Raw genomic sequence first — 24,060 nt, 5'->3', positions numbered from 1 at the left:
AGAGCTAAAAGAATTTATTAATGAACTGAATGTTGAAATATGAATTTTTTTTTTTGTAGTGGACATTCATCGTAAAGACCGGCACTATCTTTGTAGATGGCTGCAGGAATTGCTAACTTGAACAATGACGTCTCCGTGCCTGTAGTGTGTGTATGTGTGTGTGTGTCAAGGACAGTGCAAGGGGCCCAGGTAGTGATGTAGCGCTGTGTATACATGTGTGTGTGTTTGTGTCTGTGGCTGTGGCTGATGGGAACCTCTCTGCTCCAGAGCAACTTTGTAACAGTGTCTCCATTGTAGTGTCAGGGTACCTCGTGTCCAAATCCTTTGACAGTGTGATGCTGTGGAGCTGTCAGCAGTCATACAGGTGTGGAATATCAATGTGCTGTCTGGCCTTTGGGTGTCTGTTTCTGCATGAAATTGTGTGAGCATGTGTGTGTGTATGTGTGTGTGTGTGTCAGTAGGGTTGTGTTTATAGAGCTGGATTTTGTTTAAAATTGCATTGATACAGATCACATTGATATATTTTGTCACTACTAACACTTTATGTATCCTTTCCCTTTTCCAGCAGAGTTAGACTTAAGGTAGTAATCCACCGTATACACACATTTACACAGCACGTGTTACAGCTACTGCACAGTAGTGTTTGGGCAAAACCTTTCAGCTCTTGTTGCTGAATCAATGAAAGACAGGAGGAATGGCATAACCATCGTTTAAAAAAAAACTCTTGTAGTCCTTGCAGAACTGACCAGTTTTGGCATCAGCACAGTTTGTGTTTTCAAGTCTTTTTTTCCAGAGGGGATCAGATTTGGCAGTGATCAACAGTTTGATTCAACTCATTATCACTGCAACATGCTGTGACTCTGTGACCCTTGACATAGGCTAGTTTCTATGTCAAGAGATTAAAGCTGGATTAAGCAGTATGCTGTAAGGCTATTGCAAAGGTCCAAGTTTGAATCTGCCCCCGGCCATGTGCTGCGTGTCTTCCCCTGTTCTCTCTCTCCAAGCTTTCCTATTATAATAAAAGCTAAAAAGGCTAAAAAGTATTCTAAAAATTAAATTAAAGCTGATCAAAAGAGTGAATGCAGCCTTTTGGGGTGTATTGTTTCTATTTGAAAATTTTCTCAAGTTTTCATTAATAAATTAGTTTAATTTGACTATCAAACCCTTTTCTCTTTGTCGATTTGATATACAGTTGTAAAGAGAGAGATTTCATGTCAATTACATTCCAGCTGTGAGCTGTTTCATAGTAGGGAATAACAACAATAATGCAAGATAAGAACATATTATTTCCAGGTCTTCATCTGTATGTCACCATGTTCTAGACACTTATATTTTTGGGAAGTTACATTTCAGTCCTAGCTCGGTCAACCTTAATGCCAACAAGCTGTGTTTTATGGCAGTAGCCTCTCCCTTGCTTCCTTGCCCTACTTAAATTATTGTTTATCTCTGTGTTTCTTGGAAGTAGTTGTATTTTTGTCTTCATTCTGTGCTATGATGTAGCAGAAAGTTTTGCTTTAGACCAGCAACCAGTACCTAACTTGGTTCTTCTCGATAAGCATCCCTGGCTGTGTTCTGTATAGGTGGATGCTTGTCTGCAGCAAGATGTGCTTATTGGTCACTTGTTGATTCACTTTTGCTGCTGTAGGATAAGTCATTAATGTAAAATGAGTAAATAGGATCAGCCTTGTGAATTATGTGACTGACTCAGAGAAGGAAAAGACAAGTTTCCGGTTTACATTTTACACGTTTCTTTTAAAAGTCTTACTTCCAGCATTGTGTGCTGTCTCTACAGCAACATTTTTGTTGTTTATTCTGTGGTCTACAAAACTCTCATTTTCCCTGGATCCCAGCTTCTGTGTTGCATTTCACTGCAAATAATGTCTAGGTTAATTTTATTTTTTATGCATCTGCCTTTCATTTTTTTTTTTTTTTTGCACCTTTTAAACTATCTTTGTCCCACATACATATCCAAGCTCAGTTGTAAGTCTGACTTATTCTTTGCTTCCTTGCTGTATTCTTTATATGCATATGTTTGTTTGCAACATCACATACTTGCACATTTTAACCATTTGTTGACTCACTTTTGGAGCTGCAGCATAAGAAGTTAATGTTAAAATTAGTAAATAGGATGACACATGTGAAGTGTGTGAGTGACAGGAGGAAAGTGATAAAAGATCAGGTTTCCTGTTTAATTAACACATTTATAATTTGTTTTTCATACAATGTTGCATATTTTCTCTGGCAACTTTTTTTTACATTTTTTTTTTTATTATTTACTGTGGCCAGTTTACCAGAATACAAAGCTGCAAGAAGCAAATGCACGATACTTATTTCTTTGATACATGACGTATAAAACAGGTGATATAAATGGAAGATACTCAGTGTTTTATTCAATGTATGTTAATGAGGATTATCTGGTTTCATTAATGTCACAGTTAGCCATGTTACTCTATCAGTGCCCTGGAACTATAACCTCCAAATACTAATACTAGTTACTGATTCCACCGTTATGTTAAAATGTGTGCATTGAGAAAGGCTGGTGCACAGTACTGCTTAAGCATACTTGCTTGCTTAAGAGGCACTAACTTCTTTCTTCTTGTCTTGTGTAGTGACCTTTTAATTATCTGGTTAATTCCAACATTAATCCTTTAATGTGCATGGTATTTGTTTAGTTACATACACAGAAATACTGACGCACATCAAGGTTAAAAATAATTTGCTGCAAATTACACAAACTCAGCTGCTGATTTTGTTTAATTTTAAATCCAGCCCATAAAGTAACACATAGCACGTACCATAATTGAGGTGTACACATCAGAATCAGTGAAATGAAAGCCCATAATAATAACTAGATTGACTGTTGAAGGCTAAACAGTCACAGCCCAGTAATCCAATGTGAGCACATACTGCATTTGCAAATGCATGTGGGTGAGCACATGGACACTCACCTGTCGGTATCTGTCAGGTTGATGTGAGGCATCTCTGGGTTTTATTTACCAACAGCCTCATGCTTTACCCTGCAAGCAACCTCACTATAACAGTTCAGATGCACCTTTGCTGTCTTCTTGCATATCACACTGTCTCTGTCTCACAGTCAGCCTCCAAGTTCATCTCATGTGCCTGGTGAGCATGCTATTCACTATATGAAAAGCACTGGGTAGAAGAAAATCCAGCAGCACCCGTACCTTGCATGTCTCAGGAAAGCAGGATGGAAGGAGGTGTTGATAGTGACAAGGTGGTGGGTAGTCTTGAAAGTACAGTGGAGAGCAGTGTGAAGATCACTTGCAGCCTTCTCTAGGCAGCCCTGTGCCTTGCTGCTAAGCGGGGCCCATTGCCAGTGCTCGCAAAAGCTGTAATGAGTTTATTTCATGTTGGCTGTGAAAGTGCCCGTCTCTGTCTTGCAGGCACTCAAACAGAGCTGAGACCCATAAACACAAAGTGCAGTGTGTAAATCCCCACAGCCTGACATCTCCCAGCCTGCCCTCTATAGCTTCTGAGCATCTCTTTATTGAGAGAGAGAAGGGAGAGGTGAGATCCTCACTTACCCGCTGAGAAGACATGAATGGCCTGGAGACAATGTGCAGGGCAGCTTCCTCATGGAAGACCACAAGCATTGCAGTCTTTATCTTCTCCTACTTTTGCTCGTCTCTGCTCAGAAAGCATGTTTTTTGATGTCAATAACAGAGCTCTGAGGAGACATGATCAAATAGTCAACTATAGTACAGAAGATGCTGTTTGTTGCGCAACAGTGATTCCAAAAAAGGAGAGATTCGGTTTTAAAAAGTAAATAACAAAAATAATGCAATAATAATCCAGAAACAGCATCCGAGATCTCTGTCCAGAAGAGCACAGTCATAGGAACAGCTAAGACACTGCGCAGGACCCTCAAGCTCTCAGGCCTCTGGTAGAGGACCTGAGCATGAAGGACAAAGACTACCCTCAGGGCGAGTGCGGAATATATATATATATATATATATATATATATATATATATATATATATATATATATAGTAATGGGGGAAAAAAAGGCGATGGAGAAAGGTTCACTAGTCTGTGAAAGACAGCATGGGCAATTTAAGTATAAGTATGGGACTGTATGTCAGTGTAAAGTTGCAAAAAAATTCTACATAAAGAGTCTGAAAATCCATATGCAAGGTGCAAGACTGCAACCAAATATTGATTAACTGTGATCTTTTGACTCTCTAAGGTCACGGTAATAAAAATAGATGTAGTATGCTGGATTATGACTACTGTTAGTGAATGCAGTTTGTTTCTGCATTAACAAATGCGTGTTAAATTCTACCTGAAAGAGAGAAGAAAAAACCCATAGGTTACAGGATGAAATGCCAGTCCCTTTCACCAGCGGTCGTATAGAATAGAACTTTATTGATCCCTTGCAGGAAATTGCTTTGTTACAGCAGCAGCAGTTAACACTAATATAATATACAATGCTATAAGGTGTGGTAGCTCTCATAAGATCCACTAAGGTAAAGTGTAAAATTTATAGTCAGCAGTTATTTAGGCTAAAGAAAGAGACCATCCTGCGTGTTATCAATGCAGAGTTCAAACGTCAGCATCTGTGATGGGATGGGGGTACCCTGGAGCACATGGCATGGATATCCTGCAAATGGGTGAAGGCCTCATTAATCCTGAATGATACATAAAGGTTTTAGAGTAGCTTATGCTGCTGCCTGGGCACCAACCTGGCCTTTTTGTCTAGGCCTGCCACTGAAAACCATTTAGCATGTTAAAAATCAAAGAATATGTAGACCCAGTTGAGCAGCTGAAAACCTTCAACTCTCAAAACTCCAAAAATAAAGACATGCTCTGAAAGCTCTGAAAGTCAAGACTTTTAGTCTTGACTTTCAGAGCTTTTAATGGACAGGCCCCCCAATACATCACCGAAATGTTGACCGTTTTTTCTTCAGGCCGCACTCTTCGGTCCTCAAGCCAGAACCTCCTGAGGGTCCCTAAGACCCGGTTTAAAACCCGGGGTGACCAGTCCTTTCAAGTAGTAGCTCCCAGGCTGTGGAATGCCCTGTCGCTGTCTCTCCGTATGGCCGAATCTGTTGATTCTTTTAAAAAGCAGCTCAAGACACTTTTATTCAGACAAGCTTTTAGTTAAATGTCTTACTTTGTCTTATCGGCTATTGTTATTTATTTTACTTGCACATTGTAAAGCACTTTGTGATTTTATCTGTGAAAGGTGCTATATAAATAAAGTTTTACTTATTTACTTACATGATTAAGCATATTGGATCCCCCTTTTGTGAATTTTTTTTTTTTTTTTTTTTTTTTTTTTTTTTTACATGTGTTGCTGCCATTACATTAAAATAATTTTTCAGAAAGCAATAAGAATTTCTCATTTTGAGCATGCAATACACTCTTTTGGCTGTTTTCAGTTAAATGTAAAAATAATTTTGAAACAAGGCTGTAAACAGGAGCAGATCAAAAACCATGTGTGCTCATTCGCTTTGGCTCGTAGTGCTTCACCTCTGACGAATAGGACATCAGATGTGCGTTTTCCATGACGTCAGCCGGCCTAGCTTGCCCTCCGCTCCTGTCCAATCCCCTCCCCTTGATGCAATGCAAAATTGTCCCCCTCGTGTTCTCGTTCCAAACCCAAGTCGGCATCTCGACACAAAGTCCCTGTGTAGAACTGTGTCCTCCCAGGGCCTTGGAGTGAGTGGTAGGTCACTACTTAAAGAAGCAGTGAATGAAAGAGGTGGGATGAGGTGGAGATGGAGAATGAGAAAGGGGAGTTTCTGTCTCTCTCTCCTCTCTGACATGGCTCTGGTCCGGGTTGAGGGATTAGTGTGCGAGGCTCCACCACATCCTCTTCCTTGGCTTGTTTCCAGATATTATCTTTACATGTGAGCTCAACGTCAGCCTCTCTTTCTATTCCCCTCTTCCCTTCCCCCCTTCGTGTACAAACTCAGCGGTGTGAGTCATCCCAGGCTGCTCGGGGAGTGATTTAATTGCTCTCTCTCCTCCTCCTTCAACATGCACGTCTCGGAGAGGCTGTCACTGACCCTCCACTCATACAAAAAATACCACCGACCTATTCATTGCTGCAAAGGCTGAACCGTCTTCTAAGACAGTGACAATACACACTCTAGAAATTTGCTCAGTTATCCCCATTGATGGCGACACAATATCGCCTGCTTCTGCCATGCTTTGGTGTGATAACTCTTCTGTATTGTAGCCCTGCTGAGTGAATGTGGGCACAATATGGGGAGATCGAAAACACCCACAGCAACAGAAGAGCTTTTGTAATCACAGTTTAGGAAAAAGCCTTTTGCCTTTTTCACCTTGGGGGTAAAAGCATTGTTTGTCATTGGCACTTTGTTGGTGTGGACACTCAGATTTGTTTCTGGTAAAAATAGTAAAGTGACATTTTCAGTCAAAATGAAGTAATACAAACCCACTGACCTCTGACACAGATATGATGGTCTTCTGTAAGCGAAACAGGCAGTTTTGTGCTCCTGTTTTTGTGTCTATGGCTTCTGTTTTTACTTCACTATAACTTTTATACTTAGCTAAAAAAAGAAAAGAAAAAGAAAACTCCATTGTGTTTGCACTTCATCTAGGCACAGGCTGAGAACCCTGCATACAGGATCTACTAGCATAAATCTGTCTTCATCTGCACTTGAGAGGTAAGCCAGTAGGTGGCACTGTTCCTGCAGAAGAGGGTGTTGGGGGTGTAATGTGGAGGCCACCTTGCTGGGATTGGCTGAATGTGATTGAAAATAGGTCTGCCTTGACTTAGCAATATCCATCCATATATGAACCCTCTCAGATGAAAGACTTGTTTGTTGTTAATAGGCAAAGTAATTACTGCACCTCTGCAGCAGTCAAATATCCTTCATAACAAAGTGATTCAACATTGACATTGGCTGTGAGATAGACAGAGCTCAAAAAGGGGTGCTGAGGCTAAAATGACGCTGTGATTATAACAATTAGAGAGGCTGAGCATAGAGTGTATTGCTCCAGGGGCCGACTGGCTTTTTTTCTCTCCTGTGATGCTGATGAGTGTCTCAGAGTTGTATAACAGCAGACAGGGATCAATGGAGAATGCTGACTCTTGAGAATACCATGGATGTACTTTAGACTGCCTCCAATGGCTACTAATCCAGAATGATTATGCAGTGTGCTCTTTGCGCTTGGCCTAGTCTAGACAGACATAATGCATACGCACAGATGCACAGGCTTTGAGTAAGAAGCAAACGATAAGAAGTACAGTCACTCTTTAGTCACAGAAAAACACACATTCAATAGTTTTGCCGCATTTGTCTTCCACCACTACCACCACCAGAGTCTTTTTAGATCTAACTAACGATTAACCTAAAGCTATACAGATGTTGTTGCTTCTGTTGCTGAGTTTCAGCAAACTGAGCCATCACCAGGAGGCAAAGCCTATAGGAACACAAACAAAGTCCTAATGCTTACCTCCAGATCTCCCCTTTTCATCCCCCTCTCCCCTTCATCCCGTCTCGCCTGTTCCATGCTACTGTGCTGCACAAACAGAGTGGATGTTTCAGTCACGGCATACATTTCAAAATGCTGCATTGATTTCATTTTCAAAGACATTCACATTTGAGTAGGTGTCAGTCTTTCACATTTGAACACTGAATTAATACTGTGATTCAGTGAATACTGTGTGTTTATACTAGGCATGAGCCAAATAGTCTTTAATAATACTATTTATTGTTTATTTTAGGATATCCAAAGGACAAAGGGATGATGTTTGGCATGCATGATTGGCATAGTAAAGGCTTCTGACTACAGATGTCTGCTGGAAAGGATGTCTAAAAGTGTATTTAATATATTTTTTTCTGTTCTTGACAGAATACAACATTCTCTAAAATGCATACTAAGAAAATAAAAATAAAATCACTACTCATTTTTTTTCCCCCCCCCCAGTGTTTTCTATTTATTAATGCTTGTCTGTGCCTTGTTCTTTCTTACAGCTTTGTTGCAACTGAACGTCCCAGAACAGCCAGTTGTGGCATTGCATGCCAGTGATGTGATACTCAACTGTTCCTTCAGCCACGCCAACCCCTTCAACCTCTCTGATGTGAGTGTCTTCTGGCAGTTGACAGACACACAACGGAATGTGCATAGGTACTCGGCGGGACACGACCAGCTGGTGGACCAGGCAGAGAGATTCGCCAATCGTACCAGACTGTTCCCCAACCAGCTGGGCCTGGGCAACGCTTCACTCCTGTTAAGCAGGGTGGTGGTGGCTGATGAAGGGAGCTATACCTGCTTCGTGAGGGTGCAGGACTTCGGCAGCGCTGCTTTGCTGCTGCAGGTGGCCGGTAAGTCAAGCTGTGATGTCTGTGACACATTAAAAAGCACAAAATGTAAAAAAACGTGTTTCAAGATCTATAAATGCTGAATCCTACATTTATGGTGTAATGCTCTCCTTCATTAGGCTTCTCTCCTGAAATTTCATGCCTCCAATTTGTAACATAGGCTTTCTGTAATTTGCCTCCAATTTTAGGTTAACCCAGTGGTATCAGGATGGCTTATCCATACTTAAAAAGCTTCTCCAGAGCCAAAGAAGCTGTAATACAGCTGTTGTATTACAACAGCTGCTATTACTGTTGGCAAACAGTACTACTTGTAATATTAGTTAGACATTTGTTTTACTACAAGGTGTGATCAGAAAGTTCTGCCACTCCACCCATAAAATATCAAAAAAGTATACCTGATCGTGCCCTGACACACAGCGCATTAAAAGTCAGAATACACCAACTGCATCTTCATTAACTGCCTACCCTACTGAGCAGATTTGCAACTGCAGCTACATTGTCTTCCCCAAAATGCAAATCATGTTAAAGTGTCACTGTTTTGGCACAATGAAGAACATTCAAGCTGAAAGTGGTTCAAAAAGACTACCTTGAAGGAGGAATTGGTGAAGTTTGAATCAGGTAAAGTTTTTGTTTTTTTTAAGTGATGGAGTTGCACAGTTTTATGATTTCACCTTATGTAGTATCTATATTACAGCAACTACATAATAGGCATATATGTACCTGTTAAATGCAATAACTTGTAATGTACACTAAACTAAAGTTAAGGGCTGTTAAGCAGTGATTTTGGTCAGTAAGCATTGGCTCTGGTCTCTTTCATGGTCAATATCTGATGACATTGATTATTAGCTGTTGTTATGGTCAATCAGCCATCACTAACATCTTCTTTTCCGTGTAACTACACATCCTACTTTTACGGCAGGACTTGTTCTTTTTATTTGCAGTGGCACTGTGTGCCTTTCATTCCTTCTCACATTTCTATATATGTTGTGATTGTTTCTGTGTTCTCCAAGGAACAATGTGCATCAGGCGGTGTTAATGAATATGCTTTTTTTCTCTGCTGGGGAAAGGGAAAACACTGCCTCCAACAGTGACAAACTGGTTTCATTTTATGCATTAGAATTATAGGTATTCTATTTTTAGCCAGCATTTACAGTTACAATTGTAGATTTCCTTCAGCTGTGCTGGAAGAAAATTAATGGAACCCTCAATGGAAATCTGTCAGTCAAATGGCCAGCTGGGGAAGTTAGTGTGTGCCACTCTATAGCCGTCTTTGTGTTGAGAGTCCACTTTTCAAAAAGCAGCACAAACTTATTTCATCTCACCCTCAGCTCCACCCCATTGTTTGTTGTGCAATGATTGGTTCTGGGAATACAGCAGCCTCTTTCTTTGCCACCTCTGTACTCATGCTTCAGCTCAAGGGATTGGAAAAGCGCGATTCCAGCCGAGGCTGACGACTCACCCCTCACCTCCACCCCTCTACACTCTTTTCTGTGCCATAGGCTGAGTCGTCCCAAATCTCTCAGCATGGCAGTTTTCTCCCAGGCCTCCTCCTCCTCAAAGCTTGCACTATATTTTTCTTTCTGGGAGTGGCTCAGTGTTTTGGGTCTCTAGAGAGTGTGGCGTTAGAGTGTAGAGATGCAGCATCAGGATGTGCCGCAGATGCTGTCTGTGGGATCTTAAGCACTGTGTTATGCTAAGCTCCCTAAATATAATTAAGAATTTAATGGGAATCATGTCAAACAGTTCCCAGGGTGACACTCACTGCAGTGAATCTAAAACTAGTGAATTCAGTATGACTCTGCTGCTCTCTTATCCCCGTTCTCACCTATCTTAACTCATCCTATTTCTCTTTTTTTTTTTTTTTCCTTCCCTCCTTCAATCCTTGTCCAACTCTTCCCCCTTCTTTGTGTGCACACTTTTTTTTTCTTCTTTTTTTCAGCGCCCTATTCCAAGCCCGCGGTGACTTTAGAGCCTGAATCCAACCTGCGGCCAGGCGATGAGGTTGCCCTGACTTGTGTGGCCTATGGTGGTTATCCTGAGGGTGATGTCATATGGCAGGATGCGAGTGGCCACAACCTGACAGAGAATATTACCACTTCAGTGGTGGCCAATGAAGAAGGGCTGTTTACTATGACCAGTGTGTTAACAGTGGTGCTGGAGCCCAATAGTACCTACAGCTGCCGACTGATCAACCCACTACTTGGCGAGGAGGGCTACGCCTTTGTCACAATCACAGGTGGGATTTATAAAAGACTTTCAGTCAACATTGTTCTCATTCATGTGCAAGTAATCAAACAGGCTAATACTCATTGGCTTCCAGCAGTTTTTTAATGTTAGCAGCTCACACTGCATTTTTTTTCTTTCATGCATATGCAGAGTTTCTTATTAAAGTTTTGTAAGCGTTTGTTAATCAATCTGTGAGTTGAATTTTCTGCTGTGGATGCTTAACTTTTTTCTTCCTTTCTAAGTCACAGTAATGATATAAAGAAATGAATGAGAAATAATGAAATGTCCAATTATGGTCCAATAAGCATAACCTATCAGTTCTTGTGCATTGTTAAATTAGATCAGTGAGTTATTATTTCCCTAAGCATAGTCAAATAGCTATTCAGCAGATAATGAAAGAATGTGCAGTAAGAAGCAATTGGCCTCCTAGCAGCTGTCTTCAGGAAAAAAATTGCTAATCAGGGATTAGAGTGATATGTTATCCGTTCTTTGATTGTTTTATGTAATCTTGAGCAATATGTGTGACAGTACCTGTGTGACAGGTCTAACAGTCTCCTACACCCTCCCACCACCACCTACCATCCATGTCCCCCTGGCACTGCTGCTGTACTCTGTGTGTTAAGTGCAAGGAGAGTACCGTGTAAGGTGGGCCAAGGCTGGGTCTCTAATGGGAGCAGCACTGTGTGAAATGGCTCATAAATAAGTAGAGGTGGCCCGAGCCTGCTCTCTGGGCTGAAGCTGGTGCTGGAGCTTGGGCTGTTGAGGTGGAGGTCGAGGCAGAGGTCAGGGAGTGCTGCTCCACTGGGCTGGGAAATGACTGTGCTGTCTGGAAACAGGATGGGCGATTGGCAGGACTGGATGGCTGAGGGAAGGTGGCCTTTCTAACAATTTGGTTGGCCTCTTTCAAAACAGCACAGATAACCAGTCAGAAGTACCATTGAGGGAGTAGAAAGGTATTAAAAACCCAGTGAGAATGAAATACGACTGAAGTGGAGTAAAGTAATTGTTAAAATAGTCTGAGGCATCTATTACCTTTCTCTGTGCTGGATTGATGGACTATTTCTGGTTTTGTTGAAATAGAGATAATAGTGTTATTACATTTCGCATCACTTTTTTTTTTTTACTCTTTTGTTTCCTCTCTACAAACAAAACTCTCCCATTTTGAAAAATGTTCATGAAATCTTCTAGGCTAGTCATTTAAAGGGTCATGCATTTGTTCATTTGTTCATTTTTCCAAATATATAGCCACAACACTCTCTCTCTCTCTCTCTCTCTCTCTCTCTCTCTCTCTATATATATATATATATATATATATATATATATATATATATAATATATAATTTTATTTTTTTTAACCTTTTATTAGTAATACAAACTGTTAAGCCAGTCATTTAGTAAAAATAAATGTCTGGCTATGATGGTTATTATGGTGGAAGAAGCTTAAAATCATCCATCCATCCATCCAGTTTCTTCCACATAGCCAGTTGAAGGATGACTAAAATGTTCTCTTCTAAGCTTAAATTAAAGTTTGTCATCATATAATTCCATGGGTTTCTTCAAACTAAACAACAAAGAAAATCAGTGTCACCACACCCAATCAAAAAAGATAACCAGGAGCAAAATAGTCAAAAAAGGTGTCTGGCTAAAGACCACTAGAGCTGTTAAAACCTCTTGTAATAAAGGGAGACAACAAAAGAAGCAAATCCACAAATAAACTAAGGAAACCCTTAATTAAAGCAGTGGTGATTACAATTTTCAGCAACTGGGTGCACATGAATAAGAGTAATTTCTCAGTAGGAGCAGCAGCACAGCTTGATGATGGCCCAAGTTGTAAGTAAACACACAGAAGATTTATAGTATTTTGTGTGTCACGATACAAGGGGGCTTGTTTGAAATGAAAATGTATTTGCATTTGTTTACAACAGCTGGTGTGTACTTAACAGTTTCTGTAATTATTTCTGACCTAGCAGAACTCTTCTGCTAGAGTAGCAGAGTGTGCCGGGCTTGAGTTGATATTGCGAACGCGCTTGCTGTATGCACTTAGAAACAGCACACCACACTCAGGCAGGGATGAATCCTATTATAAGAATGGGTGAAATCTGCTTAAAATTTTAAATGGACTATGAATGTGAAAAAAGTAAGAAATGAGAGAGAGAGAGATGAGCGGAGGTAACGTGTGAACAAGCATGTTAAAATTTCACACTTTCCCCAATCTTTGATTGAAAAATTACAATAGTAATACAAATCTCCCCCAGGCAGAACACGAGTTTGACAAGGTTAATTTTGAGAAAATGAACCCTTTACCCAAACTGAGCAGAACACTATGTAGTCTGACATGAGTTACATGTTGAGAGTCTGTGTTGAGTGTTCCTTGTTAATCTTACCTCATTTCCATTTACTACCATTCAAACTACTGCATCATAAACATCCCAACTTCCAACAAAATATTCAAATAGCATATGCACATATTATCAGACATCTTTGAGACAGCTATTTTAGTAATACCCTGTAGAGTGGTGGTCACTTTTTAAGCCACGGTCTGGAACAGAGGATGTTTTTGTGTTGCTGGGATATTGATAAATTTGAAGACTGAAGCGTAGATTAGGTGCAGGGAGACCCACGAGAATAGCTGGTATTAATGAACAGTTGAATGATGGAAAGGAGCAGCTTCTGTCCTCAAATGAACCGTGGCCTGTCTGTTTGCCTGGGCAGTGTGCCTGTGTACGTACCTCCCTCCCCTCCCCCTTCTTTTGTCTTGATGCCTTTCACTGTCTCACACAAGCAACCTATTCTGACCACTTTGTTCTTCTCAAAAAGAATAATGTTTTGGGGAGCAGCAGTCTGTATCCTATCATTTCTTCTGATTTCCAGATCCTTTCCTGAATGTAGAGCTTTAGCAGTGTATCCCATCTTCTGGAGCTGTGTGATTGCTGCAGTGTGTTGCCTGATGGCTGGGTTTCAGGCTCGTCACTGAACACCCCCTCCAGCACCACCCCCACGCCGTCTGCTTGCTCTCTCAATGTGGAAGGCACCATTTCCCCGGCATTGCTCTGCTGGCACAGCATTTACAGTGAAAAGTGTGCAGATGGAGATTGAGTGAGGAAAAGAAGGAGATAGAGAGATGAGGCAGGGAGATAGAAGGAGCAAGGAGGCAGGGTTAGGAGGGGTATGAAGTAGATGACAGAAAGTAAGATGGAAACAACAATGTTTGCTGAGCCCAGAGTTGTGGCATTATGACCTGACGTGCTGGAGATGGATTCGCAGATGGAAAGAGAGGCTACCCCACCTGGCATAGAAGATTTCCTGTTGGATTTTACTATCTTGACACCATTTTCTGGCTTTCACTGGGTAGCAGAGTTACTTAATGGTTAGCACAGTTGTTTCATACATTACCTGAACAATCAGTCGTCCAGGTCATAGTAGCACCTTATGTTAAGGCATACATGATCATTATGCAACTTCACTAGCTCAAGTAAAGTTGTCTAAAAAGGAAAGTTAACTAAGACCCTTTTACATTATTCTGAAAATGTTAGTGTGACCGTAGGATAATCAAAAGTTTTGTTGTGGAGCAGAAGTCTTAATGAAATATGTTTCCAGAATATCCAGAGCTACAAGCTGTCAAATGCTCAAAGATATTGTGTGAAGTGCTTTGTAGAACCTAGCTAGGAAAGCCAGGTAAAGGTGCTATATAAGTACAGACAATTTATGAAGTCTTAAGTCTTATGATCCTTGTGCAGTAATTCTTGATCAGCATTTAAATAATTCTTAATTTTAGGAGCAGTTGGTCCCTGGGGACCACACATTGGTACTTGATCACTTTGAAGAATTTACCCTAGCATGTCTTTTGATGGTAGGAGAAACTCTATTCTTCTGTGGTTCCTCCAGACCTCCAGAGAAAACCCACATAAGCACAGGGAATACATTTTAACTGCTCTGCCCTGGCAGGGTTCTAACCCAGTATCTTCTTGTTGTGAGACAATGTGCTGATTGGACAATTGGTTATGTTTTTTTTTTTTTTTTTCTGCACGTTGCTTGGTTTGCATCAACCACACAATGTGTTCTTGTTTGTCAGCAGTTCATGACAGTCCTTGAAATTTAAAAAAATTTTTTTTACCATCCATGAACCTAACTGTCCATCGGTTTGCAACTAATGTTTAACCCCCTTTCATTCTCCATCAGCTCATAATATCTAAAGGATTGCTCAACTCATTTAGCTTCACGAAAGGCTCTTAAGCAAATCTGAGCACGATGGTGAGCATTAATGTTCATTTCCTTTTATTCCTTATAGGCTAACATTTCCTTAGTTTATTTTAGACCTTAACAGTTTCCTTCTGAGAGCCTTTTCTGAGCAGCCCATTCTAAAGGTACAACACCAACTTTTGCCTGCGGTATTTTCCCAAGGATACTGTTTGTTACTGTATAATTGTGAAAGAAATGCATTCACAACCAACCTTCACTGGGTAAATCAAGGTTAAAAAATATCTTTAATTGCTATACAAACATTGACCTTTGTGTGGAAGATGGATTCTAATACAGGTGCTAATGGTAAGTGGGTTTTACGAGAACGTTCAGTATTCACTACACTTGGCAGTATTATTTTGCATCATTAGATGTGTGCCAGCTTGCTTCTTGCCCCCTTTTTCTTTTTTGGTCTGTGTCATAATGGCTTCAAAGCTTAATCCTGACATCATATTGCCATCTAAAAAGCTACCTGCCACACTCATTCGACCCATAAAGCACCCAGCTCTCTGTTGGTTCTAAGTCTTTCAATAAGTGTTTTCACAGAATGTTGTCATATATGTTCTTTTTTTTTCTCCTAGAATTTCAGAAAATATTGTACGGCAGTTTGAAACATGAATGTATCTTAAATTGAAGTAAAAGCATAGCTGTGCTCCAGTTGCCAAAGGGCTAAACAGAAAGATGCAGTATCTGCTGGTTCAAAGTTTCTCTCATTAGAGTAACTGTTACGGTGAAACTGTAGTAATTGCAATTATTCATGACATATTTTACAAGCATGTTTGCATCTGTCTCCAGTAGGATTTCCTATCAAAAGCTTTGTTAGTCAACTTTGGGGTAATATTTAGCCCCAAAATCAAGCTTTTGTTTCTAGATTCCATAGCAAACCCCTGTGCTGGTCCTTGTTCTCTGTTAAACAAAGTCTAATTTAAATGCAATTAACAGAGCCATCAGACAAACAAAAAAAGCAGTATAAATGAATCTGTTGTCAGCAGAGGAGCAAGCAAGCAAGTTTCTCGACTGTATTAATTAGTGTCCAGTGCACAGACAGGCCTTCTTCCTCTTGCTGAATGTATGCTCTGTCTTATCAGCAGCCAAGCTAGGGAAAACAACCCAATAGACAGATGAAGTAATGTAGGCAATCTAATATAAATTCAGGTAGGCAGCAATGCACCATTGTAAGCACATTAATTCCTATCAGAATTATTAACTCCAGACCACTTGCCGCTGTCACTGCTTTAAGACATCCTCTTCTGGGCCTTCAGTATAGGAAATTTTATCCCTGTATTATGGCCCAGGCAATGTTATTTGTCATGGTTCCAGTACTGTTAGCAGCTCTGAGGGATTGTTGGGTTATATTCAGTTGTGGGCAGCTGCTGGTCTGTGTGGTGCTCTTTTAGAGCAGTACAATCAGAAAGATAAAATGAGCTTCTCTCATTTGTGCTGAGATTTATTCTCCCTTTTATGCACTCTTCCATCTAGACTTTTTAGTCTTAAAGGCTTTTGGCATTGTCTGCTTGTCAGAGTGTTTTCTTTGCTACAATTAAAAGCTACGTTGACATCTAGTCAAGTTTATGAGCTTTTGGACAGTGACACATTTGTTGCAACTGTGCCTCTGTGCATCACCACAATTGATTTTAAAGCAGTCAAGATGTGATTGAAGTATAGACTTGAATTTAATATTGCAATTACCCATTTTTACATTTTACACATGCTGAAAAATAATTGGACAGTTGACTGATATGCAGTTCGATGGCCAGGTGTGACCTGGCTTCTTGTCATTTCATGACAAATTAAGGAAATAAATTGGTCTGAAATTGATTCCAGTTGTTGAATTTGCCTTTGGTAGCTCTTCATGGAAACTCAATATGTGAACCAGAGAGGTGTTACAAAAAAGTCTATCATTATGGAGCAAAGAAAACAGACCAATTTAGAGAGATAGCAGAAACTTTAGGAGTGGCCAGATCAACAATTTGGCACAGTCTTAAAAAAAGAAGGAATGCACTGGCCAGCTCAGCAACACCAAAAAGCCTGAAAGACCACTGAAGACAACTGAAGTCAATGATTGCAGAATTCTCTCCTTGGTCAAGAAATACTCTACAACTTCTACACAAGCAAGGACACTTGGGAGAAGGTGTATCGTTGTCAAAGTGTACAAACAAGTGATGCCTTCATGAATGAAATGAGGGTTTACCTGCCACTGGTAGCAGAACAGAAAAGGCCAAATTAGAATTTACCAATATTTAGAGACGGGTTCATGACTCGGAACATGAACGTATCAAACATAGCGAAGGGGGTCTTGGCTTAGTATGACTGCAGATGTAAATGGCTCAGTAATGTCGACTGATGATGTGATTGTTGATGGAAGGACATATTCTGATGTGTACTGAGCTTTACTTTTTGCTCATTCAGTCAAATGCTACAAAACTAATAGAACAGTGTTTCACAGTACCAGTTGATAATGCCACAAAATGTAGCAGAATGTAAAGAAACCCAAGGACTTGATAATGCAAAGAAATACAATATTTTTGTATGGCCACCTTTTCACTTACTGAAGAGAAAAAATAAAGGGAGAAAGACCCTCAGACAAACTAAGCTTAAATGTTGTGGGATTAAACTCACCATTTGTGATATTCATCAGTTCCAAATTTAAGGCAGTCATTGATTGATTTACATCAAAGTATTAAAAAGAATACTTATTATGCTAATTATGTTACCTTGTATATTAAAAAAGGAAGAAACTGTTTTAAAAAGAAGTTTTATTTCTGTGATTGCTTCACTTTTCTGGTGATGTAGAAAGGCACAATTCTGAAAATTGTATCCTGTCCCAAAGACGTAGGGACCTGACAAGAGTATTTCTTACTGGATAGTGAATTTTTCTGTCTTTGCTTAATGTTTGGTATTTTATCCTGTAAGAAGAGTTTCTGTCTATGTGAATTTACACATGGACTACATTAGTGAGTGCATGTGTTTAGTTTCTACAGGAGTACACCTTTCAGTTTTTATTTCTGTTTTTTGTATGTCAGTGCCATCTTAATCAAAACGGGGTGCATCTTTGGCATTGTACCAACACAGTATGATGCTACCCTGTACCATCTTCCCACAAAGAGGAGATTGACATCTTTATGTCTGTTCCCAGCCTGGTGGAAGCCTGTCTCTCTATGTCCACCCACACTTTTCTTTTCAGGACATTGTATTTATGATGGCAGTAAACACACAAAAGTCCTCTTTTGTTATTGATCGAGTTCATTTTGAACTGGACTCATAGCATGGGCTATCACTGGGACCGGTGGGGCCCTGCAGTGTACATTTCACACAGTTCCCTGTAAATCCTGTAAGAGGGATTGGTTTCGGGAGGTCTGGCATCTGTCTTGGCTTCACAATATGAAATCATATTAGTTTCAGCTTTTTAGAGTTACTGGAAGAATAGCCACCAACGAATGACTGGGCACACCTTCAAAGTTTGGTTATTTAATTATTCAGCCCATTTATTTGATGTTTAAACTCTGCACCTGATAACACTATGAATTATTGTCCTGCAAAGGATGTTTGCAACCTCAGTAAATTGCTTTGTTCTGTGCATGCAAGCAGTCCAAATTAGTGGCTGGCAACACACAAAGACCATTGTCTAGTGCTATAATGTGTTTTCAATTAGGAGTCGTTGAGAGATTTAGCTTATTCTCGGGATAGGTGACTCTTTTCTTCGATAGCTCTAGAGAGCAGTAATTGATTGCCAAGTGTGAAATGGAAGTTAAGAATGGACTGAGTGTGGCTGTGTCCCAACGGAGAGGAGTTTTGAGCAGGCATAGTGCTGGACTCGCTCACCTCTCTCTGTACTGACAGCTTGACTTGAAAATACGTAAGCACCCGCTGACTCACTACATGAAAAGAAACGTACCTATTACAGAGCCCTTTATTTCAACCCCTAGTGTCAAATATCACAGTAATAACTGTGATTAAGCCATGCTGTGGTCGTGCTCCTTATGATACCAGTTTGAATGGACAGTAGCTCGCCATGACTTACATCCCCTTCAAGTTGCATTAATATCTTCCTGCTGGCTTGGACTTTGTAGCCACGCCTGTCTCCCCATTGCCTGACAACTTGCAGCTCATTACAGACAAACTGTCCACAAGGAAGCAAACTCGCTCCACTTACCTTATTAACATTGTCAACTGTGCTTAATTTCATCACTTGGCCTCCTCATGTGTGTTACTGCAGTAAGTGCAACTCTCTGTCAGTGGCAGAGACAGCTCGGTGACCCACACCACGAGAGTCTGTCATATCTATAATGTATCTGTCTCAACACTTTCAGTCACTGTCTCTATGAGAATAAGAGTGATGCCATTTGAAATGTTGGGTTATTTTCCCGATGTGGCTGTTGGAGGGGTTAACAGTTTGGCTCATTCACGATAATGTGAGTGTGTTGTGGAACCAAGAAATTCCTAGCTGTGTCCAAAGGTAACAAAATCCACATACAAATAAAGCATGATTTGTTAATTACTTCACTTTTAAGGTGATTTTCTACCTTTTGGACAAAGCTAGGATAGGGCTTTGTACAAAACGAACCCAAATGGCTGAAGCTGCAGCCATATTTCATTATTGTATTATTGCATTTGTATTTGAGAGTGGTGTCAATCTTCTCATCTAACTCAAGGCATGATAACAATGAACCTCTTCAAACCATTAATTTAATACTATAGCATCTGTCGCATAACACTAATATACAGTGAAATGTAAAAAAGTATGGAATACCCTTTTCAAGTTTTTTATTTCATTTAACTTGGGTTGTAAAATTCAATTGGAGAAAAACATTTAAAGAAAAACTGTATACATTTCCAGCAAACTATTTTTATAAAAAATAATTTAACAGAACTCCAGCACACTGTGTTTGCAGTGGAGAGATCTTGCTCATATACCTGGTGAACTGAAACATCCATCCTTTCTCTTATCCTGTTCAGGATCGCGGGGGGGCTAGAGCCTATCCCAGCTGTCATAGGGTGAGAGGCAGGGTACACCCTGTACAGGATGCCAGCCTGTTGCAGGGCCAACACAGAGAGACAGACAACCATTCACACTAACACCTATAGGCAATTTAGAGTGACCAATTAACCTAACCCCAGTAACTGCATGTCTTTGGACTGTGGGAGGAAACTGGAGTACCCGGAGAAAACTCACGCAGACACAGGGAGAACGTGCAACCTCCACACAGAAAGGCCCTGGGCCAAGGCGGACTCAAACCCAGACCTTCTAGATGTCCTTCTAGCTGTGAGGCAGCAGTGCAAACCACCACGCCACTGTGCTGCTGAACTGAAACATAATTTAATAAATATACCAGCAGTAAGCAAGACAATGTGCAGGAGTTCTGTTTAATTGGCTTTATGTTTTTGTACATTTTCCCCTTTGACTCACTTGTTGTTCATTCAGGTGTGCAGAGATTTTGGATCAGTGATATATTTTTAGCATTCCGCATTATTGCATGTTGTTTATACCCTAAAGTATATTACAAGCAGGCTGATGACTGATATCCGTGGAATCCTTTATGTCACTTCTGTTAGTTATTTGACATAATATGATGACATTGTTGGCCAGATCATGTTAATGTTTATAGGTTTGAAATATGTGTGGATTCACCAACTATGACTCACATCCAGAGATGAAAGTAAGTGTGTCCTGTTTGGTATTGTGTACCATGAGAAGAATTAGTGCCGGTACTCCAAAGCAGGAAAAGAAGCTGTCAAGGTTACAGAGTAAAATAGGATTCAAGTTGTAATCCTGTACATTGTAAACCTGCCATTGATTCTGCAACAATGTCTTAAAAATGTTTCCCCAGTATTTCCTCCTTATTTATCATACATTTCAAAGCAAGGGACAAACAGCCTCAAAGACGACAAAAGTGTGCTTTGTAATGGATCATAATGTGATAAAGGGAAGAACAAACGACAAACGCATTATAACATTTGCTTCAAGGTCTCTCTGTCATTTAGGTGCCGTGATGGTGGGAGCCTTCAGTGAGTTCAGGTTCCTTCCATCAGGTTTGCAGATAGAATCTGCCAATGTGTAGGACTAATAGATAAAGAACAAATTTTTTCCTACTGCTGTGAATAACATGTTGCAGTTCTCTCTATTTCTTTTTTTGTTTGTGTGTAGACTGTTGATGATGATTGTAATTGCTGCTGGCTGTTCAAAAAATTGCCTATAGAGAGTTATAAAGATTATCTTGACCTTGACCTATAAAGATGTATTGTGCAACTAAAAAACCCAATACAATCAAAAACTAACTGGTGGGAGAAGTAATCATCACCCATTCTGTAGTACGTGTGCCATCAAACCAGGTGTACAGTATACATTGCACACACTGATACATTACAATCAGAAAGAGCTTTATTGGCCAAGTATGTGTATGCATACAAAGATCCCACATAGTACTTATGGCTTGATCCCTTCTCTGTGTTTTTGCACTGTATATAGGCACATCCCCAAGCAAATTATACACGATGGCTTACCTGTAATTATAATTAAGCCCTAGTGTTAGTGCACATTGTGAGACTGAAACTTGTACCTATGGTTCTCCCAACATTTATTGCTGTACAGAAGGAACATTGTCTCAAAGTCATGGCCCAACTGAGAGAGCCAGTTGTGTTTTTATTTATTAAGAAAATGCTTGCTTAGCATGACTGCTGTTTATAGCAGTGGCCTGGTTCACATAGTCACACCTGGGAATGACCGTTGTTCTGATCTGCCAGTGGCTGGGCTGAGTTAATGCAATGCTCAAGGACAACTAAACATACTTTTGTTGTTTTCTATCACTAACCTTAAAAAAAAAAAAGCTTAATATTTATTTTCCTCTTTGCTTATTTTTTTTGCATCCCTGTCTACCCTTGTCCTATTTTTGAAGTTAAAAAAATTGTTTGTTGCTAGAAAACGTGATTTTGTTGACATGTTATTCCTGATTAGATACTTAAACTGATCAGTCAGTGTCAGATTTTATCTGTTTTGTCTCTGACTTATTCAGAGCTTACTTAAGTTGTTCGGTGCCCTCAGTGTAGATATTCTGAGGTGAATGAGAGAATAACTGTTGTCATTTGTGCATAAACAGGCATTGTTTAGTTATAATATATTCGTTTTATGGAAAGGCCACCCTTGTGGGACATTAGTATGAACATATTGTCCCTGACTCATTTCTCAGCCAGAGGCTGAGCATTTTCTCAGGCTAAATAACTTAGCTACACACAAGTTGTGAGACTGTGATTAGCTAAATTCCACTGAGAGAGAGAGATTTACAGAGCCATTTTTTCAGTCTGTCCAAGATACCATATTTTAAAAGTGCTGGAAGGAGACAAAGTATATTTAAGCAATAAGCCATGGGAAGCTAAACTTGACAGTGATTTTGGAACAGCTTAGAGGCATTGTTAGGGACTCTTCTAAAAGAACTGTCAAAGCAAAGCCTGGAGTAGCTTTTTGCTTTTGTGAAATGACTCCAGTAAAGTGAAAGGATGTAAGTGTGCCAAAAATGTTATATTTTAATGTAATTTCAGTCATAAATAATGACACGTTTACCAATGTGAGTGCCAACTTTTGGTTCGCAAGAACTTCAATCACAGTCAATCAAAAGTGAATGAAGGGACTGTTTTATGATTTAGACTCAATAAATGGCTAGATTTTCTAAGAGGAACTATATTGATTTAACAGAGCCCTTAATGGACATGGTGAAGCTGTTTCAGTGTTTAACAGCCTAAAATCTTTGAAATCTCATCTTTTTAATTATTTCCTGTGACAGTGCAGCTCACCACTAGCTTCCAAATTGCATTAATTATTTAAGCCAGCAGTTGAGTTATTGTATAAATGTCAGTGTGAAACAAAGCTATGTTTATGATGCAAGGTACATCAGAGGAAAGGAGTAAACATTGAATGCACTGAATGATATGGACCTATTTATGTTTGTGTCTGGCTTGTGACTTAAGTGTCTCTATTCACTTATTTTTTGAGTATGATTTGGGGCTTTTTAGCCTTTATTATAACAGGACAGTTGAGTTGACAGGAAAGCTGGAAGAGAGAGCAAGGGAACACAGCAAATGACCTGGGGTGGATTCAAACCCCTGTATAGCCTTGCAACATATTGGTCACTCCTGGTGAGCTAAACCCAAGATTAGGTGCCCTGTTTGCTGTTTGCTTCAACCAATGCATATTGTGTGCTTGAATAATAAATATGTTGTTGTTCCTTTGTGGAAGCATGACTGATGAAAAATGTTAATGTTGAAAATTTGCCCTGCGAAAATTCCTCAAATAAGACACAGCATTCCTCACAGCACCAGTGGCGTTAGAGGTGGTATTCGGTAGCAAAGTCTGACCTATGATTTGCCTAAAAGCAAACATTTGTTTTAATTTGCATCTAAACTAGATAAAATGTAGTGTAATCATTGAAGGAATTTTGGTTGTGTTCATGACATGAAGAAATAAAATGAGTAAGCTGACCTGCATCAGCATCTGAGCCCGGCCTAGCTCGAGTGCTTTGAGAATATTCATCTGTCTCTTCAGTAACCACCAAAGACTGCAGCAGAGGAAAATGAGAAATGCTGTTTTATAATGAGAGCCCTAGGCAGAGACATACAGAGACATGTCTTTTAAAAAAATCTATCATTATATATTCTCCTAGTAATACTGCAGTGGGAGAAGCATACTAAGAAGTTGTGCTCTTTGAAGAGGTCCAGGCAGTGCTTTAATGTTTTGGATAGAGCTTACGTTGCTTTTGTGATGGAGGGTTAAGCTTACATCCTGTCATTTTTTATTCAGAGATGTTATCATGTAAGCAGAAACTGTTCCTGTTGGTTTGAACTGTGGCTTTGTTTCGTCATAAACAAACATTGATACTTTAAAATCTGTGCCTTACTTTTTCAAAGTCTAACCAGAGGATGCTAGACAGAATCAATGATGACTGAGTGAAAGTTTTCCAAGTGATAAGGCAATTTTTTTAGAACAAGCACACTAGATGCAGGATGTAGTGTTGATGCCATTCTGTGGATTATTACAGCTTCTTAGCAATCTAAAGAGACAAAAAAAGGAATGTGAAAAACAATTACAAAACCAGTGCAACTACTGGGTGTGCTTCTGGCTTGAACACTTGAATGGATGGTTCAATAAGTGTCATGTTGAAGATCATATACTGAATTATATTTCTCTCCCACTTTGCACTATACTGATGCAACACAGGAGTTGTTTCAGCAATAGGTGTGCACTTTAGAGTGTCTGCAGAGGGTTTCAGGCTGCAGCTTGTTCTTGGTG

The 24,060-nt window shown here is 39.9% G+C and overlaps 1 protein-coding gene across 2 annotated transcripts in view; it reads left to right on the top strand.

Annotated features, from left to right (window-relative positions):
- Window positions 1-24,060, top strand: part of cd276 (CD276 molecule) — a 71,220-nt gene that overhangs the window by 11,014 nt on the left and 36,146 nt on the right. For both annotated transcript variants that reach the window (XM_030723070.1, XM_030723077.1), the window contains exons 3-4: window positions 7,971-8,321; window positions 10,258-10,554. In XM_030723070.1, coding sequence (XP_030578930.1) covers window positions 7,971-8,321; window positions 10,258-10,554 — 648 coding nt within the window. The remainder of the gene's footprint in view (window positions 1-7,970; window positions 8,322-10,257; window positions 10,555-24,060) is intronic.

This window comes from Archocentrus centrarchus, chromosome 3 (assembly GCF_007364275.1).
Source record: "Archocentrus centrarchus isolate MPI-CPG fArcCen1 chromosome 3, fArcCen1, whole genome shotgun sequence".
NCBI lineage: Eukaryota > Metazoa > Chordata > Actinopteri > Cichliformes > Cichlidae > Archocentrus > Archocentrus centrarchus.
This window is presented reverse-complemented; position numbering and strand designations above follow the sequence as displayed.